Source organism: Impatiens glandulifera, chromosome 7 (genome assembly GCF_907164915.1).
Source record: "Impatiens glandulifera chromosome 7, dImpGla2.1, whole genome shotgun sequence".
NCBI classification, from domain to species: Eukaryota; Viridiplantae; Streptophyta; class Magnoliopsida; order Ericales; family Balsaminaceae; genus Impatiens; species Impatiens glandulifera.
Genome location: NC_061868.1, coordinates 2,327,735 through 2,352,295, shown reverse-complemented (window position 1 = coordinate 2,352,295; position 24,561 = coordinate 2,327,735). Strand labels below are relative to the sequence as shown.

Here is a 24,561-nt window from a genome sequence, read left to right as displayed (position 1 = left end):
TAGCCAATGAGTGTATTGACTTAGCTAATTAAAGAGGTGACAAATGTATTTTTGTCAATTTAGACATAAAAAATGTTTATGATCACATCAATTTAGAGTTTTTATTTGATGTAATGGGCAGAATGAGAATGAGTGTGAAATTGATTGAGTGAATTAGATTTTCTCTCGACGACTAAGTTTTCTGTCATTGTTAATGGTAGTTCTCAGTAATTTTTCAAGAGTTCTCAAGGAATTAGACAGGGTGATCCACTCTCTCTTTTCTTGTTTGTTATTGTTATGGAAACTCTCTCAAAAATGATATCGTTAGTAGAAAATTCAGGACTAATCTGTGGAGTGAGTTGTGGGTCAAAAAGATATCTTTTTTTTATATCACATTTTTTCACTTATGACACGCTCTGCATGGTTCAGGCTATTTACAGGAATTTTAAACACTTATGGGATATTTTATGAGTATTCAGTGCATGTTTCGATCTTCAAGTGAATCTTAATAAGTCATACTTTTTTTCTCATATCATGTTTCGAATAAAAGAATGATGATGTTGACAAATGTGTTGGAGTTTAGAATTGATGATCTTCCATCAACATACATTGGTATGTTATTGGGTGCTAAATTACGATCCAAAGTCTTTTGAGATCCGATTATCACTCAAATAGAATGTAAATTGTCTAGATTGAAAAGTAAAATAATCTCAAAGGGGGTCGGTTAATCATTATTAAGAGTGTGTTGTCATTTATGCCACATATATGATTTCATTATTTATTCTATCCAAGATTGTAATGGTGAAAATTGAGAGAATAATGTGTAAATTTCTATGGGGATTCTATAACTCATCATTTTGTCATTTAGTTAGTTGTGATAAGGTTAAATGTTTTAAAGATCAATGATGTTTGGATATTCGAGATTTTATTTTTTTTAATAAGGCTCTTCTATCAAAATGATGTTATAGATTTGCAACAGAACCAAATAGTCTTTGGGCATCGATGATCAAATGTAATTATGATTACGATTGGTTTGGTTGGTTCACAAAAATGTCTAATTATTCAGTGGGGTGTAGCATTTGGAGGGGAATTTATTCTATGTGGAAAACTTTTCGTGAGCAAACAGGATTCATTGTGGAGAATGGTTATTCAATTATTTTTTGGGACAACAGTTGGTGTAGTGTCAAAAGTCTATATACGACGTATCTTGAACTTGCTTCCATTTCTATATATAGAAATACCATAATTAAGGACATGTTTGATCATCGATCTAGTGATTTCGCTATCCGAATTAGATATAGAAGGAGATTAAACATTATTGAGAGTTCGTATCATAATAGAATTTTACTTTTGGTAAGACACAAACAAGTGTCCCCATCTGAACAAGACGTTATGCGTTGGCAAGACATTGATAATTTTCATGTAGGGCATTGTTACAAGTTGTTTGTTAAGATGAGTTCATATAGTTTTTGTTAGGAGAAACTTTGGGAGTCAAAGATTTCATCCAATATCTCGTTCTTTGGATGGAGCGTTATTCACGATGGAATTCTTACAGATGATATGTGCATGAAAAAAGATTTTATTATGGTTAGTCGTATATGTCATGAGAAGGTTGAATCGGTAACTCACTTACTTTTGTATTGTCGATGAATGACTAGTTTCTAGAGTCTTTTGTGAAGTATCATTGGGATTCATTGTGTGATGCCCGTGTATTTGAGTAGTTATTAGAAATTTTGGATTGATGCATCTAATATGGCAAGCCTACATAATTGAATTGTCATCCCAATTATTTTTTGGTAGACTATCTGCAGTCTCGGCCCCAATTCTATGGTAGAAAAATGTGAACAAATTTTGGTTGCCTTGATTATTTTTTTAATTGTTAAATTTTTTTTTTTTTTTGAGATTTGAACCTATAACCAAATAAAAGCAAACTTAATTTTTTTATCTTAAACCAATATTCTACACACTTTTATGTTAAAATAAATAATAAAATTAATTAAATAACCTGTTTTTTTTTATTAATTTGGTTGCCCTGACATGAGCTGCCATAGCATGTGGGTTTGTTGAGCTTACCCAGGGTGAGTCCTGACTATTATATGGTTGGACAAAAATCATATAACTTTCACTGATCGTATTCTTCCGATGCGTATAATTCATAATGCTATTATTATTATAATGTTTTCTGAGATTCATTCTGGAAAATCGGTAGAGTCCTTCAGGGAATGAATCGTTCGACTTACGAGCTCGATAACCGATCGAGTAACGTTTTTTTATATATTTATTTATGTTATATTTATGTCGTCGTTGCACTTAAACGATTTTTATTATTTTTAATATATATTGATTTTTTTTAAAAAATCATATAAATTATTAAATGCAACTATATTTTAATATATATAATTAAGAGTTGCACATGTAAATGATAATATTTTTTTTAATTAGCTTTAAAACTATTAAAGAATGAAATTATTGCCGACCAAAGTGAAGGAACTAGGAAGGTATGGGGATGATATAAAATCCGATGTTTTTGGTTTGTTAAGTTGTCTCCTCCACATGGGTTTGCTTTTGAAAACACTCACTCACACAGAGGAGACAGAAATTAGAGTCTTGTTGGAAATTGCAAAATGGCTTCATTTGAAAAATCTCTTTTTAGAGTTGGATTTTGGTTTGAGTTTAGATAGAAAAATGTTAATAAAATTGTGAATATATATTTAATTATTAAATTATGTTTTATCTATATTAAATTTACTGATTTATATATATAAATGTATATATAAAAAAGTATATTTCATAATATAATAATAAATCAATACTAAAATAGGATATTTAAAAAGAATAATTTTTAAAATATTTGATTCAAACCCAGATCGGAACCGATCTAGGAGCTTCGGATCAAGGTGCGGCTAAACAAACTTAGTATGGACATCTTTCAATAGTTCGGATCCCTAAAAGTTTAACAAATTATCTAAATAGGTATTTTTTTTTCTTTTTTATATTTTATTTTATGTTTTTGAACGATTTAGTTATTACATCTTAATTCAACTTGTTAAAACGTTTTTAAAAATAATCGAACTCGTGATATTTAATTTCTTAAACACGATTTTTATCGTTTAAACTATACTATAAAACTTACAAAAATAGAAATAATGTGATTGTCAAATGAACAAATTAAGGTAACCCCATGTGGGCTCTAAATATATTAGTGGTTCTTTGTCTGGTATCTTGACTACATGAAGTAAAACTAATCAATTATACTAATTATGTTTGCTTAATATTATGATTATGATTAGTGAAGCACTTAATTCAAAATATTCCTAATCCTCGAAATCTGTTAATTTGTTATTTAATTTAGGACAGGAGGAAACGACGTCGTGTTCTTCGAACTCCAAGTTTTATGGGAATTTCCTCCAAAACTCAGGGCTTTCTTGGAAACATGAGTGCATAAATAACTTCAAATTGTTTCATTATTCATATCTACTACAAACAATGTCAAAGATGAAAGTGTTATTGTTCATGTTCCTTTCCAGCTGCACCTGCCTTGTTGCCTTATCAACTCATGATGGTAATTCATACATATTTTTATAATAACTAAATGATTATAAACAAATATTGATATATAGTTTGTTATATATAATATTTATTTTTGATCATTGTAGGTCTTTTACCCAATGGGAATTTTGAATTGGGTCCTATCCCTTCTCAAATAAATGGCACTCGAGTTTTATTCTCATACGCCATTCCAAATTGGCGCATCTCGGGTTATGTCGAATACATTAAGTACGGTGATAAACAAGGTGACATGTTACTAATAGTCCCCGAAGGGACCTATTCGGTTCGACTAGGGAATGAAGCATCTATAAGACAAAAGTTGAAGGTCACTAAAGGGACTTTTTATTCCATTACGTTTAGTGCAGTCCGAACTTGTGCCCAAGATGAGAAGTTGAATGTCTCGGTTACGCCCAATTCGGAGGCTAATGATTGGGGGATTCTTCCCATTCAAACTATGTATAGTAGCAATGGTTGGGACTCTTATTCTTGGGCTTTCTTGGCGGAGTCGAATGAGATCGAGATTTCGATTCATAACCCGGGTATCGAGGAGGATCGGGCCTGCGGCCCATTAATCGATTCGGTGGCCTTGAAGGCTTTGCATCCTCCAAGAAGACTAAAGGGTAATTTTCATAGAACTCTAAATATTACAAAACAAAATGAATACTTACAAATTACAATTTTATCTCAAAAACATATAACACAAACACATATATGTCAAATATATCATGACATCATCATCAATCATTTCATTTAAATTATTAAACTAAATCATTAAAATATCATTTATTTCATACAATTATATTTCAAAATATAATAAAAAAACATTACAATTATATGTCAAAAATTCAACAAACACAAACTTCCAAAATCCTATTTAAATATTCTCATGAACTAAGATATTCAAATACAATTTGTTTATTTTATTTTCTAATTCATTATATATTTATACTACAAATGCATACCCAATTTTAAATAAACAATGATGGATCGAGGCCTAGCTTATGAAAAACTAATTTTAGAACAAAAAAACAAATTGATAGATTAAAATATTGTCTTGGTTAAATTTTGTAGCAAACATGTTGAAAAATGCCAACTTTGAAGAAGGGCCATACATCTTTCCAAAATCATCATGGGGAGTGTTAATCCCTCCAAACATCGAAGACGATCATTGCCCATTGCCCGGCTGGATAATCGAATCGTTAAAGGCAGTTAAATACATCGACTCCAACCATTTTGTTGTTCCCAAGGGAAAACGCGCAATTGAACTTGTTGGGGGAAAAGAGAGTGTGATATCCCAAATCGTTAGAACTAGACCCGGAAAGGAATATGTACTCAGCTTCGCTATTGGTGATGCAAGAAACATGTGTGAAGGATCTCTCGTTGTGGAGGCGTTTGCTGGGAAAATTAAAGTACAAGTCCCTTATGTTTCAAAGGGAACCGGTGGATTCAAGCGGTCTAAGTTTCGGTTCATTGCAGTATCTTATAGGACTCGAATTCGATTCTCGAGCACATTCTACACAACAAAGAGTGATAGCTCCGGTTCACTTTGTGGACCGGTGATTGATGATGTTCGGTTGGTTGGTGTACGTAAATTCTTAAACTAAGTTAATCTTATAGTTAATTGATTTCACAAATATTATATATAAACAATAAACTTAAAATCCTTCTTTTGTTGTAAAGGTGGAAATGTTGGGTATATGATTGGTCAATGGCTAGTTTAATATTTTTTCTTTGTTTGTATTACTTCTAAACCTTATCACAGCATTAAAACAAGTTAAGGTTCTACTAAAATTGAAATGTAAACAGATATGTCTGCTTAATTTTATTGATCAAAGATCAAATTGAATTTTAAATACAATAAATATATTGGGCTGAAAATGGGTTGCTTTGAATAATTGATTGAAGTCCACAAATTTTCGTGTTTTTGTATATATATGAATTTGTTATAGATACAAGTTATATATTTTATAAAATGTGAGAAGATATAAGTAATATAAATGGTATAGATTATTGATGTTTAGTTATAAAAAAAAATAGTATATGTTTATTGTTTTGTGTTTAAAATAAAGAATTGTAATTTTGTTCAATGAATAGAAGAGGCGATGATATAATAAGTTCTGATTTTATTTTTTAACATTTTATAAACTAATTTTATTTTTGAAAGAAAGTTACTATAAGAGTTATTTAAGTCTAACAATAAAAATAGTGATTAAAATATTACCCAACACTAGGTTTAATCATTTATAAAATAGCATTAAAAACAAGTTAAAATGCTAACTAATGAAAAAACATAACCAAAAATAAAAACAGTATTAACGAGCTCATTAATTAAGATTCATCAGGGTGATACGCGAGCGACACTACCCCTCACCGACCGACTACACCGATTTTTTTAAGTGACATCTAATATATCATAATAGTAACGTTGTGGAATAAACGTTACGGTAATCTCTTAACGTTCTAAGCATTTTTTTTTTAAACTATTCTTTTAATTTTATTTTTTATTACAAATTCTTATGTCATTATTAATTAGTATTTTTAATTATTATATTTAATAACTATTTATATTTTGATTAATATATTTTTAGATAAATTATATTTTATTTTAATATTATTAATAAATTATATAAATTATAATAATTTAATATGTTTTAAATACAAAAATTAACAGTAAACTTTAGTAAGAAAATAAATTTAATGTAACATGTTTATATATATTTGTTGATATAAAAAAGAAAATAAGATAATAAATAAATAAATTTAATGTAACATGTTTATATATATTTGTTAAAATTATTATCATAATACTTTCTACATTGAACTTATAATTACAATTATCCACTTTCAATCATATCCTAATTAATTTTCTTTTTTCAGATAGATAATGTAAATATCATCCACTTCCATGTAAAAACTTTTTCAAAATAAACTTAAACAAGATGATAATGTTTTATTTGTATTTCTTAATTTAAAAATTTGAGACAAGACTATAGTAAATACAAATATATATATATATATATATATATATATATATATATATATTATATTAAATTAAATAATTTTAAAAAAATAACAATTATTTCTAGTATCTTATTGCTAAGAGTTCCATTCACTAAATCATTTTGGCTTGAATGTTTTCTAAATTTGAAATACATATTTCTAAATTTAAAAAATATACTAAAACTTCTAATAATAATAATAATAATTTAAGTATATATATATATATATATATATATATATATATATATATATATATATATTTCACAATTTCAAAACAAAGTGGTTTCATTAGTTTTAAACTTTGACACAAGGTAAACTATACTGACATTTTTACAAGCTAAAGAAGCCAATGTAAAAGTCCAAAATCACAAAAAAGGCCAAAACCGGTTTCTAAAGTCTCGAGTTTTCCCTAGTAACCTTTTCTGCTTCGGCTTCTTCCAGGACTAGAACTATGATTAACCGGAGAACTTCCCTGAGGAGAACCTAAACCACGATCCTTGCCTCTGATCGTGACTTCCTTCTCCAGAACCTTGGATTCCTCGTCAAGAATAGCCAACTGATTTTTTGAAATAAAATTAGAAGAATTCAGTTATTTTTCCAAAGGCTAAAAAATACTAACAGTTAGTTAACAAGACAGTTCCAAACCCGTAATTCATTTTCTTTCAAACGGTCTTGAAGAGCGCTGATGGCTGGAGCCAAGCTAAAACAGGAAAAGGAAACCCGAGATGAACAAATTGATGATCATAAAATAAAGAAAATGACAAATATCAGTCTCACCAGTATTCCATCAATTTGCAAAGTGAAGCCTGGTAGGTTGATGTGTGATGAATGTATGTAAATGGATGCATCTTTCCATCATTCCTAAGGTAAAAACAACAAAAATTTAAAGAATAAAGATCAAAATGAACTTGTTAGGATGGATGTTCCCAATCTGCTATGCATGTTTGTTCATATGGATCATCTAGAAAAATCAAAATTTGTTATGTTTGTTAAAAATCACAATTATAAAAAATAACATGGATCATGATCCAAATAAATCTATATAGCAAACTAAGCAAATTCACACAAATATGGATTATGATCAAGAAAATAATATTTATACCAAAAAAAACACTTGTTTTTGTATAATAGATTTGTGAATCTATTCTGACTAAATTTAATTTCCAAATCCAGATACATAAACAAGTGTTTCCAAATGGGTTTTAACTTTGACGATTTCTAATGGAAGCGTGATTGTGACAAAATAAAAGCTATTATAAAGTTCATAAAAGTATGTATTATAGTTAATAAAACACAAGTGTATAAAGTGATTGACAGACAGCATTCATGTACAAGAAGTTATCCAAAATGCAAGTTAACAGACCTCGTATTCTGTAAGATAGCCTGGTTATATGCTGTTTGCTCTTCTTCATATAAGACACGCTGCAAATATGTAAACGAATCTAAAGGACTATCAAACTTGACAAGAGATGAAGTTGGCATGACATCGAGAGGGATTTCCTTCCTCACAAATTCTGCACCACTGCAAGATAACATGAATCTGAGTATTTCTGTAACATTTTCAAGAAAAAGAGTATCAATAAAAAATTTAATGTGTGTCTTGACTAAGTTGTCTTTTTAGACATGATATCTGGATCCACATCCTGAACAGATATTTGGCAAAAAAATGTTTCTAATTGGGCTATAATACATGCTTTTATTACCTAATGTCCAAATTTGACCGATGCAATGCTTCTTGCAAGCTATCGGACATATCCATTGGGTCTAAATCAACAATGGCACTATCTATGCCATTGGCCTGGTAGTTTCCTGACCCTTCTAGGCCCGCATCAGCACTGAAAAGAAAGCCTCCCAAGTCTGATGTTCCTCCACTACCCTACATAACAACCAATTAGCTATTGGGCATAAACTCTTTGTATGGAGAAAGAGAATGGTAAGCAAAAGAACAAAATGAAAAACTGTTACAAACTCGTATGATGTAGTAAAATGATATGCATTCAGTTAGTCATTCAATGAAGTATTTTAATGGTCTAAAAGATCAAGATCTTACTCCAAATGATTATTATTTAAAGGATTAGAAAATTAATTTGACACTAAAATACCAAGTAGTGGAAGTAAAAGGATTCAGATGGTATTCTTGGATCATTTTTCATTGGAAGGGAAATATCAAGATACTTAGATTCTATTTGGAGCCACTTTGTAAGTTTGTTTTGGAGTGGAGACGGAAGAAAGGAGTTTTAAACAGCTTAATCTGATACCAAGGATTCACCAAAATAAAGGTCTTCAGGAGTGATGATAACAAAAGATACTGAATTTGGTATATAAAATAAAAAGTTTATCGCGTGGTGAGTACCGAGGTGAAAAATGAAACAAGCAATTTGATTGAATATGAAGATAAAATGAGTTAGAAAACTCAAATTTGATATACTCAAAAAGAATGTTAGTATATGTCAATGTCGAGACTCTCGTTTCATGAGTTTCTGTATAGCGGCGTTTGTTAGATATAGTCGGCAGTCGGCACTGAAGAGTTGCAGAGGCAAGACAATAGATATTCTGAGGGGGTGATGTCAAATCTTTAATTGTTGAAAAGTAGACTTAGACTGAATTGGTCTGTTAATTTTGACAAAGAGTAATGCTAAAAAATTGACTTGTTTGAGTCTTAAGTGACGATTGTCTGAAAAAAAAAATCTTCCCATTTTTCTTATCTATTGAAATAAATACTAAAAATATAAACAAACTCTAAGGCCCAAAACATACGATTTTATGTAGTAGGTGAGTTCTGTGCAGCATCAATGTCTAGTGTGACAGGATCTTGATGGTAATGCTAGACTATTAGAGGGTGTAGGTGATGTCGAACTTCGCTTCTTCTCACTAGTTGATTATTGCAAAAAGTAGATTTGTTGGAGTAATTTTAGTATTCCTACATTTCAACTATTAAAAAAATAGAGAAGAGAAGAAAAAAAAAACTAAAAAAACTCACTCATTCCCGTTCTCCACAGATCATTAAGCCCAATTTAACTCCGAGCTCGTAACTTGTAAAGATTCAAGCCTATTTTTGAGCAGTTATATAAAAATTAACAACCCAATTTAGTCTTGGTCAACTTTGTAACTATTATTAATCTAGCGACAGCCTCTTTGCAAACACTCCACGACACCTCTCTACAAGAGTCTCAACATCGATCTATGATATGGTGATTGTCTTCAAAGTCACTCATTTAGTTTTGGCATCACAGGCAAAAACTGAATTGTCTTACTTCTACAAAATTTCAACATTGACTATGTCAATCTAGCGGACGCCAAGATGCCTCTCTGTCTGGAGTCTTCACATCAACCACATCTGTTTGGTGATTGTCCTCAAAGCCCCTCATTTTCTAATTGAATCAAGTACTTCTCTCCTTGGTTTGAATATGATGCCTAGAGGAGAAGTGTGGAAATCTATTTTTATTTTATTTTAACTTATATGTATTAGAATATATTAGTTGAGATATTTTAGGATAACTTATAGGAAATTAGAATATATTAGTGTGATATTGTAGGGATTCTGATTTATCATAATTAAGAAAAAACAACTCCTAAACTTGATTAAATATGTATAACCTATTATGAAAATAATATCAAAATCATCTCTTTCTTTCTCCATCCTAAACTCCAAAGTTAATTAAATTGGCTAAATAAGGGAGCCTAAGTTTCATGAGCTAAATTAGATGTGCTTAATCAAGAATATCAGAAATAGTAAGAAAAATTAGTATAAACAGGTGGGTTAGTAGAGTTAGAAGGGAGACCATGAGTAAATAGTTTCGACTGAAATATTTGGTTCAATGTTAATCTTCTGTTAGGGTTTGATAACATATCTTATCACTTCATCTAAATACAGCTTAAATAAATTAAGTTCATTTGACAATTGTTATCTAAATTATTTGCCTAAATTAAGCAAAATAATTCAAATAAGAAAATCAGGCATAATTCAAAAAGTTGTAAATGACTTCACACGGTAATGTTGTAAGAACTTTCAAAGACAACTCTAAACCATGTAAAACATTATTATAATGGAAAAAAATAGTATTTACACGGTAACATTTTTTAACTACTTTTCCGATATTAGTTCCACAATTGATCAAATCAACTTATATATCAGTTACTTAAATTCACATGTTTATATTTGGTTTCTTTGCCATTTATTCTTCATTTACTAATTCAACAATTAAAATTCAAACATTTAATTTTCAGTTTTATCAAAAACAGCCTAACAAATGGACAATCACATCTAAGAAGATGAAGACATGATTATTCTCAAAACTACTTTTGAACATTGGATTCTGAAATGGTAAGAGTATTTCACAATGCATCTATACACTTTTCCTTAATCAACAACAAGAACCATTAACTTCCCTGCAAAATAGAATAGTTCAGTCAATTGATTAAAAGCTCTACGCACCTTGTTAATGGTTCTCGTGCTTATTCAAATTGATGATGTACTTTTGTAGATCAGCTAATTCTTATTTAGCCAAAAAGAAATTAAGCAATATGAATTCACCTTAAATAGTCTGGCAGCTTTAGAATCACCAGTATCTTCTTCAAGAATTTCTTCCTTTCCAGAGCCAAGTCTCGTAGACACATTTTCTAAAGAACTCAAGGATGATTCAAGGTCGATGACCACCTCTTTGTTTGCCGAGGAAACTGGAACTGCTCTCAACATTTGACTTTGCTTGCCATCCAAGGACTGAAAAGCAATAACCTGGATTCTTCCAACCTGAATAATTCCTAACATGTTATCCAGAACTGAATGCTAAAATCCTCTGGCCAATTGCTTGCCGACAAATTAATCATCAAAACTACAAACCTTGTGTGCATCTTCACTGTAACAAGAAAATATCAATCCAATGAAGCCAGAGTCTAGAAGCTGATACATTGCTTGAGTTCGAACATCTGCGGTCAACAAAAGGTAGCAAAATACATTTTACATGATTTGCATAAATGAGGCAGCAAATTATTAACTCAAAAAAATGTTGAGATAAAGCAGAAAATTAAATAGCCATGAACAATCTTACTCAGTAATGAAAGTCATTAATGCAAGTACATGAAGTTAATAAAAAAACAAAAATAAAGAAAATAGTGATAATGCAACATCTCCACCTCCCAAGTTCTTAATGTAATAAAATATGTATTTCCAATTATTTTTGCAGTAATAGTGTTGGCGAAAACATGTGTTGCCAAACCACTCGGTTCATTATGCCAAATGAAATTGTTTATTCTGTGTTTATAGACTAATAGAATTGTCTCTTACAAGCCTATTGCAAATTGATATGTTTCCTCCCGTCTCCCACCTCATGTGTAACTAAAACTCCCTCCCAATTTAGATTGCAGAAAGTTTGTGAGATGAGATATTTGAAAAAAGTACTTGACAAGTAACTTGTAATGGTCCTGAACTTGTACGAGATATTGTATATATCCTTAAAATTGACTGAACTAAATCCACCCTTCCCTCACGGAAAATTGAAACAGCCTTCAAATTCATAAGACATGTAATTAACTAAACTTAATTTACATGTCATCTTTATACCCTACATTTTAAAAAGATTGAAATTTTACACACGTGACATAATTTCTAAACAAAGCTTTTGCGATGCACGAGCATAATAATATTAACTGCAATGTTATCAATAAAGTAACGTTCAGTAAGTCATATAATACTGATGTAAAGTTGATTTGCAGGTGTTATTAATAAAGTAACATTCAATTCGCACAGTGACCTCACAAACAGACACACAGGCTCTTAACTATCATTTTTTCTTCATTCAAAATCAATTAACAGTCAATAAGTTCTTTAATATTCAATTAATGCTAATCATCATGAATAGCCTATGTTTAGTTTGACTATGTGCTTCCATTCTTACATTATAAAATCAGATAATTATTCATATTCTATAATATGATATCTTATAAGGTAACCACAACTAATTCCTACAATTTAGGGATCTCATAGAGATATCCATTTATGGAGAGGATTTATAGTTCATCTCAAGTTCTAATAATTTAAAACATAAAAAAATAATAATACTTTTGATAAAGTAAGAAATTAAAATGATTTAGACATTATTAGCACTCATCAGTCTCTAGCAAGTACAGATTTAGATAAACAACAAAATATTTAACAACTAGTTTACACGTACCAACATGCGAAGGAAGCACGGTGATGTGTGGATGTGAATGATACCAACCAATTACTCTGGTCATTCTTCCAGTGGCAAATGTCATTCTGTGCTATTCTGTTAATTGTACAATATCAAAGATCGCATACATTTCTAAACTTCAAAAGTAATTTAACTTAATTAATTAAATGGCATTTCCAATTGATGGACTACTTTTAACTTATAGAATTTTAACTCCTGTATTTGTTTCCTTCTTTCCTGTTTTCCAGTTTTATGTATATCAATGAACGATCCTCATGTTCCTCTTTCTCCTATTTATAAAGTTGACATTCTCTTACAAAAACGTAATTGCTGAAGTGCTTGTTTGATGTATATTATTTGGATTTAATCCAAATAGACTACTATCTCATCATCAATCATTCAAATCATTCAAATCATCAACTGAAATCAAACAAAAATTTTGAGGGAAAAATGATTTACTTTTGTGAAAAAAAAAATCAATATCAAACAAACTCGAATAGACATTACATCTGGATGGAGATAAAAAAATAAACTATGTAGAAACCTTAAATGTAGTTATGAGTAACATACTCCAAGCAAGCAAGAACCCTGTGTAATAGAAAGAATATCTACATGTCTAGCAGGTTGAACAACATTTGGTCCAAAAATATTAATGAGATTGATTTGAAACCCTAAAAGACAAATTTAAAACATGACAAAGAAACATTAAAAGGATATCTCTGCTTCAACAGAGGCAGCAGTCAACTGTTCAGGATTAGTCTCCACTCGATCCTTCTGTCGATCTGATCGTGGCTGTGGCAATGCTGCCCATATTAGTGCTGTGACCTTCCCACCTTTGGAGTGCTGAAATAACCAAGATCATAAACAAACAAATCAAGATTAATGGGAAAAGATAACCCAATGAATTAAGGAAATGAAATCACATTCTATGGACATGGTTGATTCAAGGAAATGATAAAATTGAAAAGAAATCACCCAAAGAAAGCAACTTTCATAATAAGAATCAGATCACCTGAATGTCACCAAGAAGAAGACCCATGATCTCTTCTGACTCAGTAGACAATGCGTGAGTAAGACATGTTAACCAAACTTCTTCGGACATTTTAACGCATGACAGAGACATGATCTCTTCCGGGATTCACTTCTTCTTCTTCTTCGTTCCCTATCTGCTTCTCTGTACTAGGTCGTACGCAAGAGAAGAAGATAGAAATCCAAGAATCCCACCGCTTGGATCTTCTCTCTGAGAACTGATGATACTTTTATATCCGCCGATATTGCCTATGAATCATCATCATGTTCACCCTAATAGATAATCAGATGGTGGTGACGATTCCCAATCTCTACCATCAATCTAAGCCGTTCATTTTGCTAGCTCCGATTATCGTAATCTCGTGACTCGTGTGTTGACTCGTATTGGTTTCCTTCAAATTTGAATGTAAAAATCAGACATTTATGGGTCTGGAAATATTTGGATCTGGATTTAAACCTTAAAATAAAATATTATTAAATTAATTAAGATTATTTCATTTAAATCAAGAATGGAATGAGATAATTTTAATTTAGAAAAAAAAAATAGTTCAAACAAATATTAAGTTTCAAAATCTTGCATTTCCAAAAATAGGGTCATGTTGTTTTTAGTTGGTTTATTTGTGTTGAAATATTTTTTTTTTCTTAATATGGATTTAGTTTCCACATTTTCTTATTAGTTCAGTCATATAATGTAATTTAATGTTTATTGATTTCTAATTGTGTAATATTTAACGTTTTGATTGTAAAATCTTTTCTAATAAATTTTTATTTCTTATTCGCAAAGGATAATCTTAGATTTTTTTTTCCTGAGATTAAAAAAATTATAGGTATTATAATGATACGAGTAATAAATAAAAATATTAATAGACCGTTTCACGAATACCTTTACTAAAATAAAATAAATATACGAAATCTAATAAAAATAATAATACTCGATTTAAAAAACAAATTTATAAATTTAAAGTTATATAGTTGAAGAAAAATTAGGTTAAAAAATGGGATAAGTTAAATTAATTAAATTTTAAATAAAAAAATACTAACTATATATATAAATAAATAAAATATAAAAGTTTAATAGTGGAGTCAGATTTTGTGAAAATATAAGAAAAAGAAAATAAAAATAAAAATAATAACAAAATACAAAATAATGACAAAAACAAACACTAGAGAAAACAATTATAGAATATTAATATTTATAAATCATTTTAAAAGAAATAAAATTTAATTAAATATCAGAACCAAATTAATATAACTGTTTTAAATTGTTTTGAATATTAATTTATAATTTTTTTATAAAATTTTAAAATAGTTTAAAATTAATTTAAAATTAAAAAATATAAAAAATTATTTTACCATTATATAAATTATTGTTTTAATCTTTATCTTATAAATAATTTGTATTATTAATTATATTAAAATTAATAAAAAATAATATATAAATATCATATAAATGTAATTTTAAAATAAATAATACCATTATATAATTTACATTATTATATATATAATTCCTAATACTTTAATTTATATATATATTTTTTATTTATATATTAACTAAAATTTATGTATTATTATAAGTATTTGTATATTAGAAAATATTATTAGTATAAAATTAAAATAGTATAATTATTTTAATAAAATAAAAATATTATTAGTATAAAATGATATAAATTATATTAAGTTTTATTATATTTTAAAATATAATAAAAAAAATAATTTTTTTATTAATTTTTATAAAAAATAAATAGTGAGGTCTCCACAGTTTAACTCTTAAGTCAACTGGACAAAAGACATGCTATATATATATATATATACTTCTCTAAATTTCTCCTGAGTTAAAATATTTAGTAACATATCTATCTCAATAACCTTTTTATATTAAAAAATAAGAAAAAATAATGAATTTCACACCATACAAAATATTAATTGAAAATGATACACTCTCAATAACTCGTAAACATATTAATAATATATTTGAACAACAAAATTACACAAATATGTTCCTAAATATTCTAGGAGAACAATTACAATCCATCGAAAACAAGATTGAAAAATTAATAAAATCAATAAATGAAATTAAACCAGGTGCGTTAAAAATAACCCCAAAAGAAAATTTTTTTTTTCCCAAACTTCCGACCTCCTCCAATAATATCTGATTTCAAACTAAAGCCAATGCAAGAATTTGAAAAAATTCTTAAAGAAAAATTTAGCAAACTAAGTATCAAAACCTTAGACAAAATTAAAGTGGGATGAAAATAAAGATCATATTAATAAAATTAATAAATGGGCTGATAAACCCATACAAAGTAAATTTTACTATAACAGACCAATACTAATGAATGTTTTACATGAAGAATATAAAGATACAATTGATATTAGTTATTCAGGTAACAAGATATATGAATGAAATATTGATGGATATTTAAACAAACAAATTTATAATACAGTACATAGAATGTTAATGTACTCAACAGTTTGTAAAAATAGTAAAAATATTGATAAAATAATAGCAACAATGATTGTTGCTGAGTTTACTGGTCAATTAAAGGGTTAGTGGAATAATTATTTTTCCTAAAATGATAGAGATTCAATTCTTAACACTATAAAACAAGAAAACAATAGTTTGACTAAACATGCGGTTTATACACTAACAATAAATATTATTGAACACTTCACATGAAGGTTCAGTGATAATAGTGATACAATTAGGACATTATTACAAAATCTAAGGTGTAAAACACTTTCTGATTTTAGATGGTATAAAAATACCTTTCTAAGTAGAGTTATGGAACTCCTAAAGTATAATAATAATGTACATTGGAAATCAAAATTTATTGATGGCCTTCCAAGCCTGTTTGCTGAAAGAGTTAGAAGAAATCTCAAAAAGAGTCATCCAATGATACCATATAAAACTTATACATATGGTGTATTAATAGATACTTGTATTCAAGAAGGTTTAGCTTTATGTAATGAAATATGGTTAAACCAACAAATTAAAAGACAAAATTTAAGCGAAAGACAACAATTAGGCCAATTTTGCCAACAATTTGGTATAGATAACCCAACATCTAGCAAAGATAAAAGGGTAAAATATAATAGATTTCATAAATATAGAAAACTATCCCAAACATACTCAGAGATGAAAAATGAAAGGAGAAAAGAAAAATCTAAAATCAAGTCAGAAAATTTCAAAAATAATAGGAAGTGCCACAACTGTGGAAAATTTGGACACACATCAAAATACTGTTGGGCAAAGAAAAAAAATAATAATTTTGAAATCTCAGACGACACAAAAAGATTAATTATCCAAAGTCTACAAAACTTAGAATTTGAAGAATCTGACTCAGATTCAACAAGTAGTAATTCTGAACTATATGATCTAAATAATAAAAACATTTTTGAATTAAGCTCAGAAGACTCCGAATGTGAGCCATGTCGATCGTGATTAAAATGTCCTAAAAAAGAAACCAATAACCTAGATCAAAATCAAAATATTGAGAAATCAGAATTATATAGAATCATATATCGATTCTCAGATATGAAAGTTAATGTTTTAACATCTAATCACGCTTTTGAAGTACTAAAGCCATTAGTGACCCATAATTAAGATTGCAGATCATAGATCAGTTAAATACTGAAGAAGGAACTTCATCCTCTAGAGAAGAAGAGACAGAAAATAAGAATTTAAATTATAATAAATCTTATACTATGAGTAAAGTGATGAACCAACTTAGACACAAAGTTCAGAACAAAGAAGATAATATATCTCTCAAAAATCTTTACAAAGAAATTAATAATCTGAAAGAAGAAATTAAAATATTAAAAAGAAAGAATATTATACAAGAATCAAGAATAACTAAGCTTGAGGATAAATCGCAAGAAAATAATCAATCTCATGACAATAGAAAAGAGAAAACGGAAATTGAAGAAAATATTTTCTCAGAAAATTTCTTATCCACAATAGAAATGGTTAAATCCCAAAAATGACACATAAAAATATCTCTTCTAATAGATAATTATTATACAAGGTCGTTTACTGCTCTTGTTGATAGCGGAACAAATTTAAATGTTATTCAAGAAGGATTAATTCCCACTAGGTATTTTCATAAAACGAGCCATACCATGTGACATGCATGTGGAGATAAACTCCAAATCCAATATAAGCTTCCAAAAGCCTACATATATATTTACTGATAATAAGTGCATTCCTCAAAGTTTTATATTTGCTAAAGATATATCGAATCAGGTCATACTTGGAACCCCGTTTTAAAACACTATTTACTCAATTAAGATGATCGATAATAAAGGTATTACACAAACTTTTCAGAAACATGATATTTTTCTAAAATTTATTGTTGAGTCACTTACTAAAATATTACATAGTATATATATTAATATCAAAGAAAAACAAGACCAACTATATTTTCTAAAACAAGAAATAAGTCTAATAAGAATAGATGAAGAATTAGAAAATCCCAAATTACAAGAAAAAATTGCTCTATTAGGAGACCAAATTTCAATAGATATTTGTAATGAACATCCTAATGCATTTTGAGATAGAAAGAAACATATAGTTTCACTACCCTATGAGGAATATTTTAATGAAAAGATATTCCTACAAAGGCAAAACCTTACCAATGAATTCAGAATATCTAGAATTATGTAAAAAGGAGATAGATACTCTATTACAAAAAAGAATTGATAAGTCCATCACAATCCCCTTGGTCATGTACAACTTTCTATGTGAATAAACATTCAGAAATTGAAAGAGGCATACCAACGTTAGTAATCAACTATAAACCCCTAAACAAGGTATTAAAATGGATTAGACATCCAATTCCTAATAAAAAAGATCTATTAGATAGACTATATGATAGTTTAGTATTTTCAAAGTTCAATTTAAAATCGGGATATTGGCAAATTCAGATTGAAAAATCTGATAGGTATAAGACAGCATTCAATGTCCCTATAGGACATTACAAATGGAATGTGATGCCATTCGGATTAAAAAATGTTCCATCCGAATTCTAAAAAAATATGAATAATATCTTCAATCCTTATAGCACATTTATAATTGTTTATATTGATGGTATACTAGTTTATTCAAAAACAATTGAAACTCACTTTAAACATTTAAATATGTTTAAAACAATAATAACTCAGAATGAATTAGTAATTTCTAAGCCAAAAATGGATCTTTTCAAAACAAGAATAAGATTTTTAGGTCATATCATTGAAAAAGGAAACATATTCTTATTAATAGAAACATAAAATTTGCAGAAAAATTCCTAAATATAATTACTGATAAAACACAGTTACAAAGATTCTTAGGCAGCCTCAATTGTGTGGCTTCATACTATAAAAATCTAACAAAAGATACATCAATCTTATATGATAGGCTGAAGAAAAATCCCAAACCATGGTCAAGTCACCATACAGATGCAATTAAAAGAATTAAAAATAATGTAAAAGTGCTTCCTTGTTTGATGATACGTAATCCAAATTGGGAGAATGTAATTGAGACTGATGCTTCTGATATAGAATTCGGTGGAATATTGACTCAAATAGATCCAGAAACAAAACAAGTCTATATTGTGAGATTCTATTCAGGAAAATGGAACGATTCCCAAAAAAATTATGCGACAGTCGCCAAAGAAATACTCGCCATAGTAAAATGTGTTTTAAAATTTCAAGACGATCTATATAATCAAAAAATTATTATACTAACAGACTACAATGCAGCTAAATTTATGTTCCAAAAAGACTTTAAACATGATGTATCAAAACAAATGTTCGCCATATGGAAAACTCATTTAGCCCCCATTTGATTTTGAAATAACATATAAAAAAGGGATATATAATAATCTTCTTGATTTCTTGACCCGTGAATTTTTAAATTTACAGGAAGGAGCGCAAGGGGTTATGAACCTTTCTCTAATAGAGGAAGGGGACCCTCCTCTCTCAGAGGTAGAGGTCGAGGCAGAACACCAGAGATCATATCTCAATATGGAAAACAGAAGCTGATAGCAATAGATCTCTCCCAAAATCCTGAGAGCCAAAAAGACAATCCCACATATGCTAGAATACTGGGAGATGATGAAACATAATCCAGTAATATTGGATTTATGAGAAATGAATATAAAGAAATTATATTTCTCATAGAAGAAAAATACCTCAAATGGAAAAATGAGCCATGGACAATAATGTAGAGGTATTTGGATAATACATCAACACCATCAAGGACTTATAAGTCCCGAATATTTTATGAACAAATACTTATTCAAAGCGGATCATGTGAAATATCACATTTCTCTGGCGCAAATAAAGAAATTTATAATTTTAGCAAAATGATAATAAAAAAGACAATATCCTTAGAAGACTAGAGAATATCCTCAATGAAAGAAAGAGAATTGTTGTTTAATAAAACAACGACAGTCAAATTCAATTATTGGGATTACTATGATGCCTTCACTAAGGCACTAAATTACGAGAACAATAAATATAAACATTCTTGGTTCATCAAGGTATGCGTGAATATTTATAGAGGAGATATTCTTCACTAGTTCATAAACTGGTTTTATAGATTTAGTCCTAGCTCAAAGGTTTTACCAGAAGAAATCAAGGTCCTCTTTGATAAATGGAGCGATATCTCCCCCCAGCTTCTGAAGAAACAAAAAATAAATTTATATATTGAAGGAATAGCTTCATGTTTATTTTTTACAGAATTTTTCATTCCCTGGATTTGGAAATGGATACCCGAATTTGGTTATACCAAAACAGGCATTCCCTGTCTGTTTAGATCATCCCATTATAAATTTTGGGATAAGATGATGAGAATAGATCAGGAGGAAACGAATGAGCGATTCGGAAAGGATACAATGGACCTCCTACACCAACAAATAAGCCTTTATGAAGAAAAACGACAAGTAGTTGAAGCTCCGTCCCCTTTTGATTATATCTCAAAAAAGTTCAAAATGAGGTCAGAGAACTTATCAAGAGAGCAGACGATATATGCATACATTGAAGAAATGAAAAAAGATTTTATGTCTAAATTCGAAGATGATAATAAATCAAACAAATCATATTCAACTATGTCATCTTATTATCTACAAGATGCTCAAAGTGATGTCGAAATTGAAGACATTTTTGAAACAATCAAAGATACTTTGGTTGAAAAAATATCGAGGAAAAAAGTTGGATCATCATCATCCAGCCAGATTAAATTTTAAATGGGAAACAAGATCCGCAATGTATGGAAAAACTTATCCTGGGAATCCCGGGAGACACTGTTCATTTTTAACTTTTGTAAAATATTTCCTTTAAATAGCTGTTCATTTTCGTTTGGTAGAGGAGACAAAAATGACCCCGATAGTCTCTATTGTACTATCTCTCTCTATCACTCTCACTCTCACTCTCTTGTAGTATAATTCAAGTTTGATCAATAAAAGTTTGAACTTCGTTGTGTTCAGTCTTCGGTTTTGGGGACGTATCTATTTCTTCTACATATGTATTTTATGCTTTCATGTTTAGCCTAATAGGTTAATCTCATTATGTGTTAATCATGTCGGCTAACCACCCTACCTAAAAAAAAGAGTAATTAATAAATAATTATAGCATATCTTAGAATTTTGAATGGACATCAAGGTTGGATATGAAGTGCCAAACCCTTTTATAAAATGGTACTTTAATTTTGTGTTCCTAATAAATCATATTTAGTCACTGTTTTGGCATTTTGGACATGTGGAACTTTAAATTAAAGTTAAGTATAATAATTGGTTGACACTCATTTTTATATGTTGTAAAAATTCATTGTCCCTCTTCAAATTCTATTTATAAGTTATAATATAGTCGAACGTTAAGACTTTGTTGTGAATACCAGTATTCGTGTAACCACCGTTGGTGGATTCAGCTGGAAAAGCATCGATGTTTGACTTTCGTCTATTTATATTATGTTATATATTTATTGTTTTAAAATTTTACCATGGGCTACAACCCACCGCCTCTTCCCTTGCTTATTCGTGAGGTTTCATTATGAATTTATGCTTGCTTTTTTTTGTGAGCGACGATAAGTTTATACACACGTGCACCTTATCAAAATTGCTTAAATATATATATATATATATATATAATATTTTTAAAATTTAAATATTTTACGAGATTGAGGTCTTTGTCCGTAATACATGTAATACAGGTTTGAATACTCTTCTCAATACCTAATAATGATTTTAAACAAAAATAGGCGAAGACTTTGACTCCCTAGTTCATAGGAGATGCAATGCAAAGATCAGAAATATATCATTTTACTATTTTGCGGCTGTATTTGCAAGATAAAAGTACTCGAGGTTTTCGTTTTGATCTTTAATTTTTGTCTTTATTACTGATAATTTGGTTTTTTTATCATTCTTTTAATTTTGGTTTGTTGTCTGACTTACTAGAATATTTGGAAAGTAATTAATAAAATTGATTTTGTTTTGTCTCTACAACAAACCGAAAAACTAATATGTGATGAAATGAGTTGCATGACAATAAAAAAACTCAAATAAATGTGGATACACGTGTCGAAAATGACGCAAAATTCTTTTAGCGTACATCTAGATATAAGTGTGATATAAATTCTCTTATTCAAATCAATTAATGAACAATATTTTTGTTAAAATTATCACTATTGCAATTCTACAATTCTTTTAGTTCAAACAAAGATTAAGTTTCAAAATATTGTTTTTCCAAATAGGTCATGTTATTAATTGATTTATTTGTATTCTTAAAAATATGAAATATTTTTTCGTTTTGGCTAATATGGATACCTTCCACAGTTTCCTAATTCAAATATTTGTTGACGTCTAATAGTGTAATATTTAACTCGTTTTGATTGTAAATTTTTTTTTTGATCATTTATTATTCTAGAGGTTCCATTATGAATTTATGTTTGCTTTTTTTTTTTTTTTTTGCAAGTGACGATAAGTTGATGCAAAAGCGCACCTTATAAAAATTGCTCATATATATATATATATATATATATATATATATATATATATATATATATATATATATATATATATATATATATATATATATATATAAAAGAATGATTTAAAAAAAAAAGCAACGCTATGACTCGAGATGTAATGCAAAGATTAAAAATATATGACATTTTACTATTTTGCGGGTGTAATTGCAAAATAAGAGTACTTGACTTAATAGAATATTTGGAAAAATATGAATAAAATTAAGATAGTTTCATCTCTACAACAACCGAAAAAATATAATATATGATGAAACGTGACAATGAAAGGAATCAAATAACTGCAAATGACACAAGCGCTAGATATAAATTCTTTTATTCAAAATTTTTGTTATCTAGTCCTGATTATTTAAGATTGAATCAATTTTTTATTTTATTTTTGTTAAAATGTTCACTATTGCAATTAAACAATTCATTCATTTAGTTGATTTTAATTTCGTAAACTTTATTTAAACATAGAAAAGAGATTTTGAGACTTAAATACTTTTTTCACTAAAATATTAAAATATTAGTAATACTACACAACCAATACCTATGAAGATATATATTTTGTATATATTGAAACCCATAATATTACAATGATCCCTTCACCACCACCACATGAATTGATTCATTTCTTCATAAACTCTCAATACCAACAGGTTTTGCCCATTTAACCGTTGCCCTAGCCAGCAACTCAATGGGGTCAACGCATTTCTTAAGGTGAGGATCATCAACGGGCAAAAGCTCGCGAGTATCATCAGAAGCTAGAACAACCATATTAACTGCTCTAACGTGAAGAACTATCAACGCTATTCTCAATAGATTTTGTACTCCCTCTGTATCATTTCTTCTTTTAACGCCTCAATAGTTGGAATCATTATGCGCTCTAGGGTTGTTTTAAACATAAAAATTTGATATACCCTAATTTTATAATAATATTATTAATTTATAATAATATTAAAATAATATTTTGAAATTTTAAATTCAAAATAACTCAAAAAGAGATTAAAAATTAAAGATTAAAGGCTAATTATTGTGATAATTAAACCCTAATTATAAAAATTAAATAAAAACCAAAAATAATTTTAGGTTAAAATATTGTATTTATTTTACTCAAATTAAACCCAAAAAGGGGTTGAAACTATTTAATTATAATTTTAAACATAAATTATGTATAATTTATGGCTTAAAACAATTAAATAAATACCCAAAATACCAAAAAATAAAATAAATAAACATAATTTTTATTATGTTGTCAAAAATATTTTTGTGTATTAATTTGGTGAATAAAAACGCAAGAAATAGTTAAAAATTCAATTTCAAATAATCCTTATATTAAAAATAAAATCTGATAATCCCGTGTGACAAAAATTATGTTTAATATTGTAATAGGAATTCTAGCCATCGGATAGCGCTGGATTTTCATCTAGCGCCCAAAAAGAAGCTACGCACGCGCCCGGGTCCACACAAAATCAACTAAGGGGATGTTAACCCCTTTAGCCTGATCGCTCAATCGCTGACGGAACGCAATAGAGCGTTCATTTAAAACAAAACAACGTCGTTTTGTTCTTCTTCTTCGCGAACGCCGGAGGCCCGCAATCTACGCCAGCCTTTCATAAACCTTATCTCTGCCATCTTTCGTCCTTATCCTTCGAGATTTCACCCACGAGCATGTCTATCCTTCGCCATCATTACCCCTAAGGTTGGAATTCAAAAGCTACTCTAACCTAGGCTGCTAAGGACAAAACAAAAATGTTGAGAATAATTTAAGAAGAGAAATTGAAGTTAAATTCGTCTAAAAAAACCTACCTAGCTCGGGTATAAATAGTCTTT

The 24,561-nt window shown here is 28.8% G+C and overlaps 2 protein-coding genes across 3 annotated transcripts; one reads left to right on the top strand and one right to left on the bottom strand.

The window, feature by feature from the left end:
• The first annotated feature begins 3,465 nt into the window (after nt 1-3,465).
• On the top strand, nt 3,466-5,132 carry LOC124944905. Its single transcript, XM_047485254.1, has 3 exons — nt 3,466-3,541; nt 3,636-4,148; nt 4,600-5,132. The coding sequence occupies exons 1-3, from the start codon at nt 3,466-3,468 to the stop codon at nt 5,130-5,132; spliced, it is 1,122 nt and encodes a 373-aa protein (XP_047341210.1).
• A 1,637-nt stretch (nt 5,133-6,769) lies between these two features.
• On the bottom strand, nt 6,770-13,988 carry LOC124910638. Of its 2 annotated transcripts, XM_047451308.1 has the most exons (10): nt 13,711-13,988; nt 13,416-13,541; nt 12,699-12,786; nt 11,369-11,454; nt 11,063-11,278; nt 8,232-8,404; nt 7,892-8,050; nt 7,306-7,389; nt 7,174-7,228; nt 6,770-7,084 (listed from the first exon to the last, which is right to left on the bottom strand). In XM_047451308.1, exons 1-10 carry the CDS (start codon nt 13,819-13,821, stop codon nt 6,938-6,940), a joined length of 1,245 nt encoding a protein of 414 aa, XP_047307264.1. In that variant the 5' UTR covers nt 13,822-13,988; the 3' UTR covers nt 6,770-6,937. The 2 variants fall into 2 exon arrangements, with proteins under 2 accessions (XP_047307264.1, XP_047307265.1); XM_047451309.1 differs by lacking the exons at nt 13,416-13,541; nt 13,711-13,988 and adding an exon at nt 13,243-13,376 and having other exon boundaries at nt 12,699-12,794.
• Nucleotides 13,989-24,561: the final 10,573 nt, after the last annotated feature.

Excerpts from the sequence above, each read along its gene's own strand:
- LOC124944905 (XM_047485254.1), top strand. The coding sequence starts at position 3,466 with ATGTCAAAGATGAAAGTGTTATTGTTCATGTTCCTTTCCAGCTGCACC. Across the intron at positions 3,542-3,635 it reads TGCCTTATCAACTCATGATG|GTCTTTTACCCAATGGGAAT; the intron begins GTAATTCATACA and ends TGATCATTGTAG. Across the intron at positions 4,149-4,599 it reads TCCTCCAAGAAGACTAAAGG|CAAACATGTTGAAAAATGCC; the intron begins GTAATTTTCATA and ends TAAATTTTGTAG.
- LOC124910638 (XM_047451308.1), bottom strand. The coding sequence starts at position 13,821 with ATGTCTCTGTCATGCGTTAAAATGTCCGAAGAAGTTTGGTTAACATGT. Across the intron at positions 13,542-13,710 it reads TTCTTCTTGGTGACATTCAG|CACTCCAAAGGTGGGAAGGT; the intron begins GTGATCTGATTC and ends TGGTTATTTCAG. Across the intron at positions 7,390-7,891 it reads GCTATCTTACAGAATACGAG|GAATGATGGAAAGATGCATC; the intron begins GTCTGTTAACTT and ends TTTTTACCTTAG.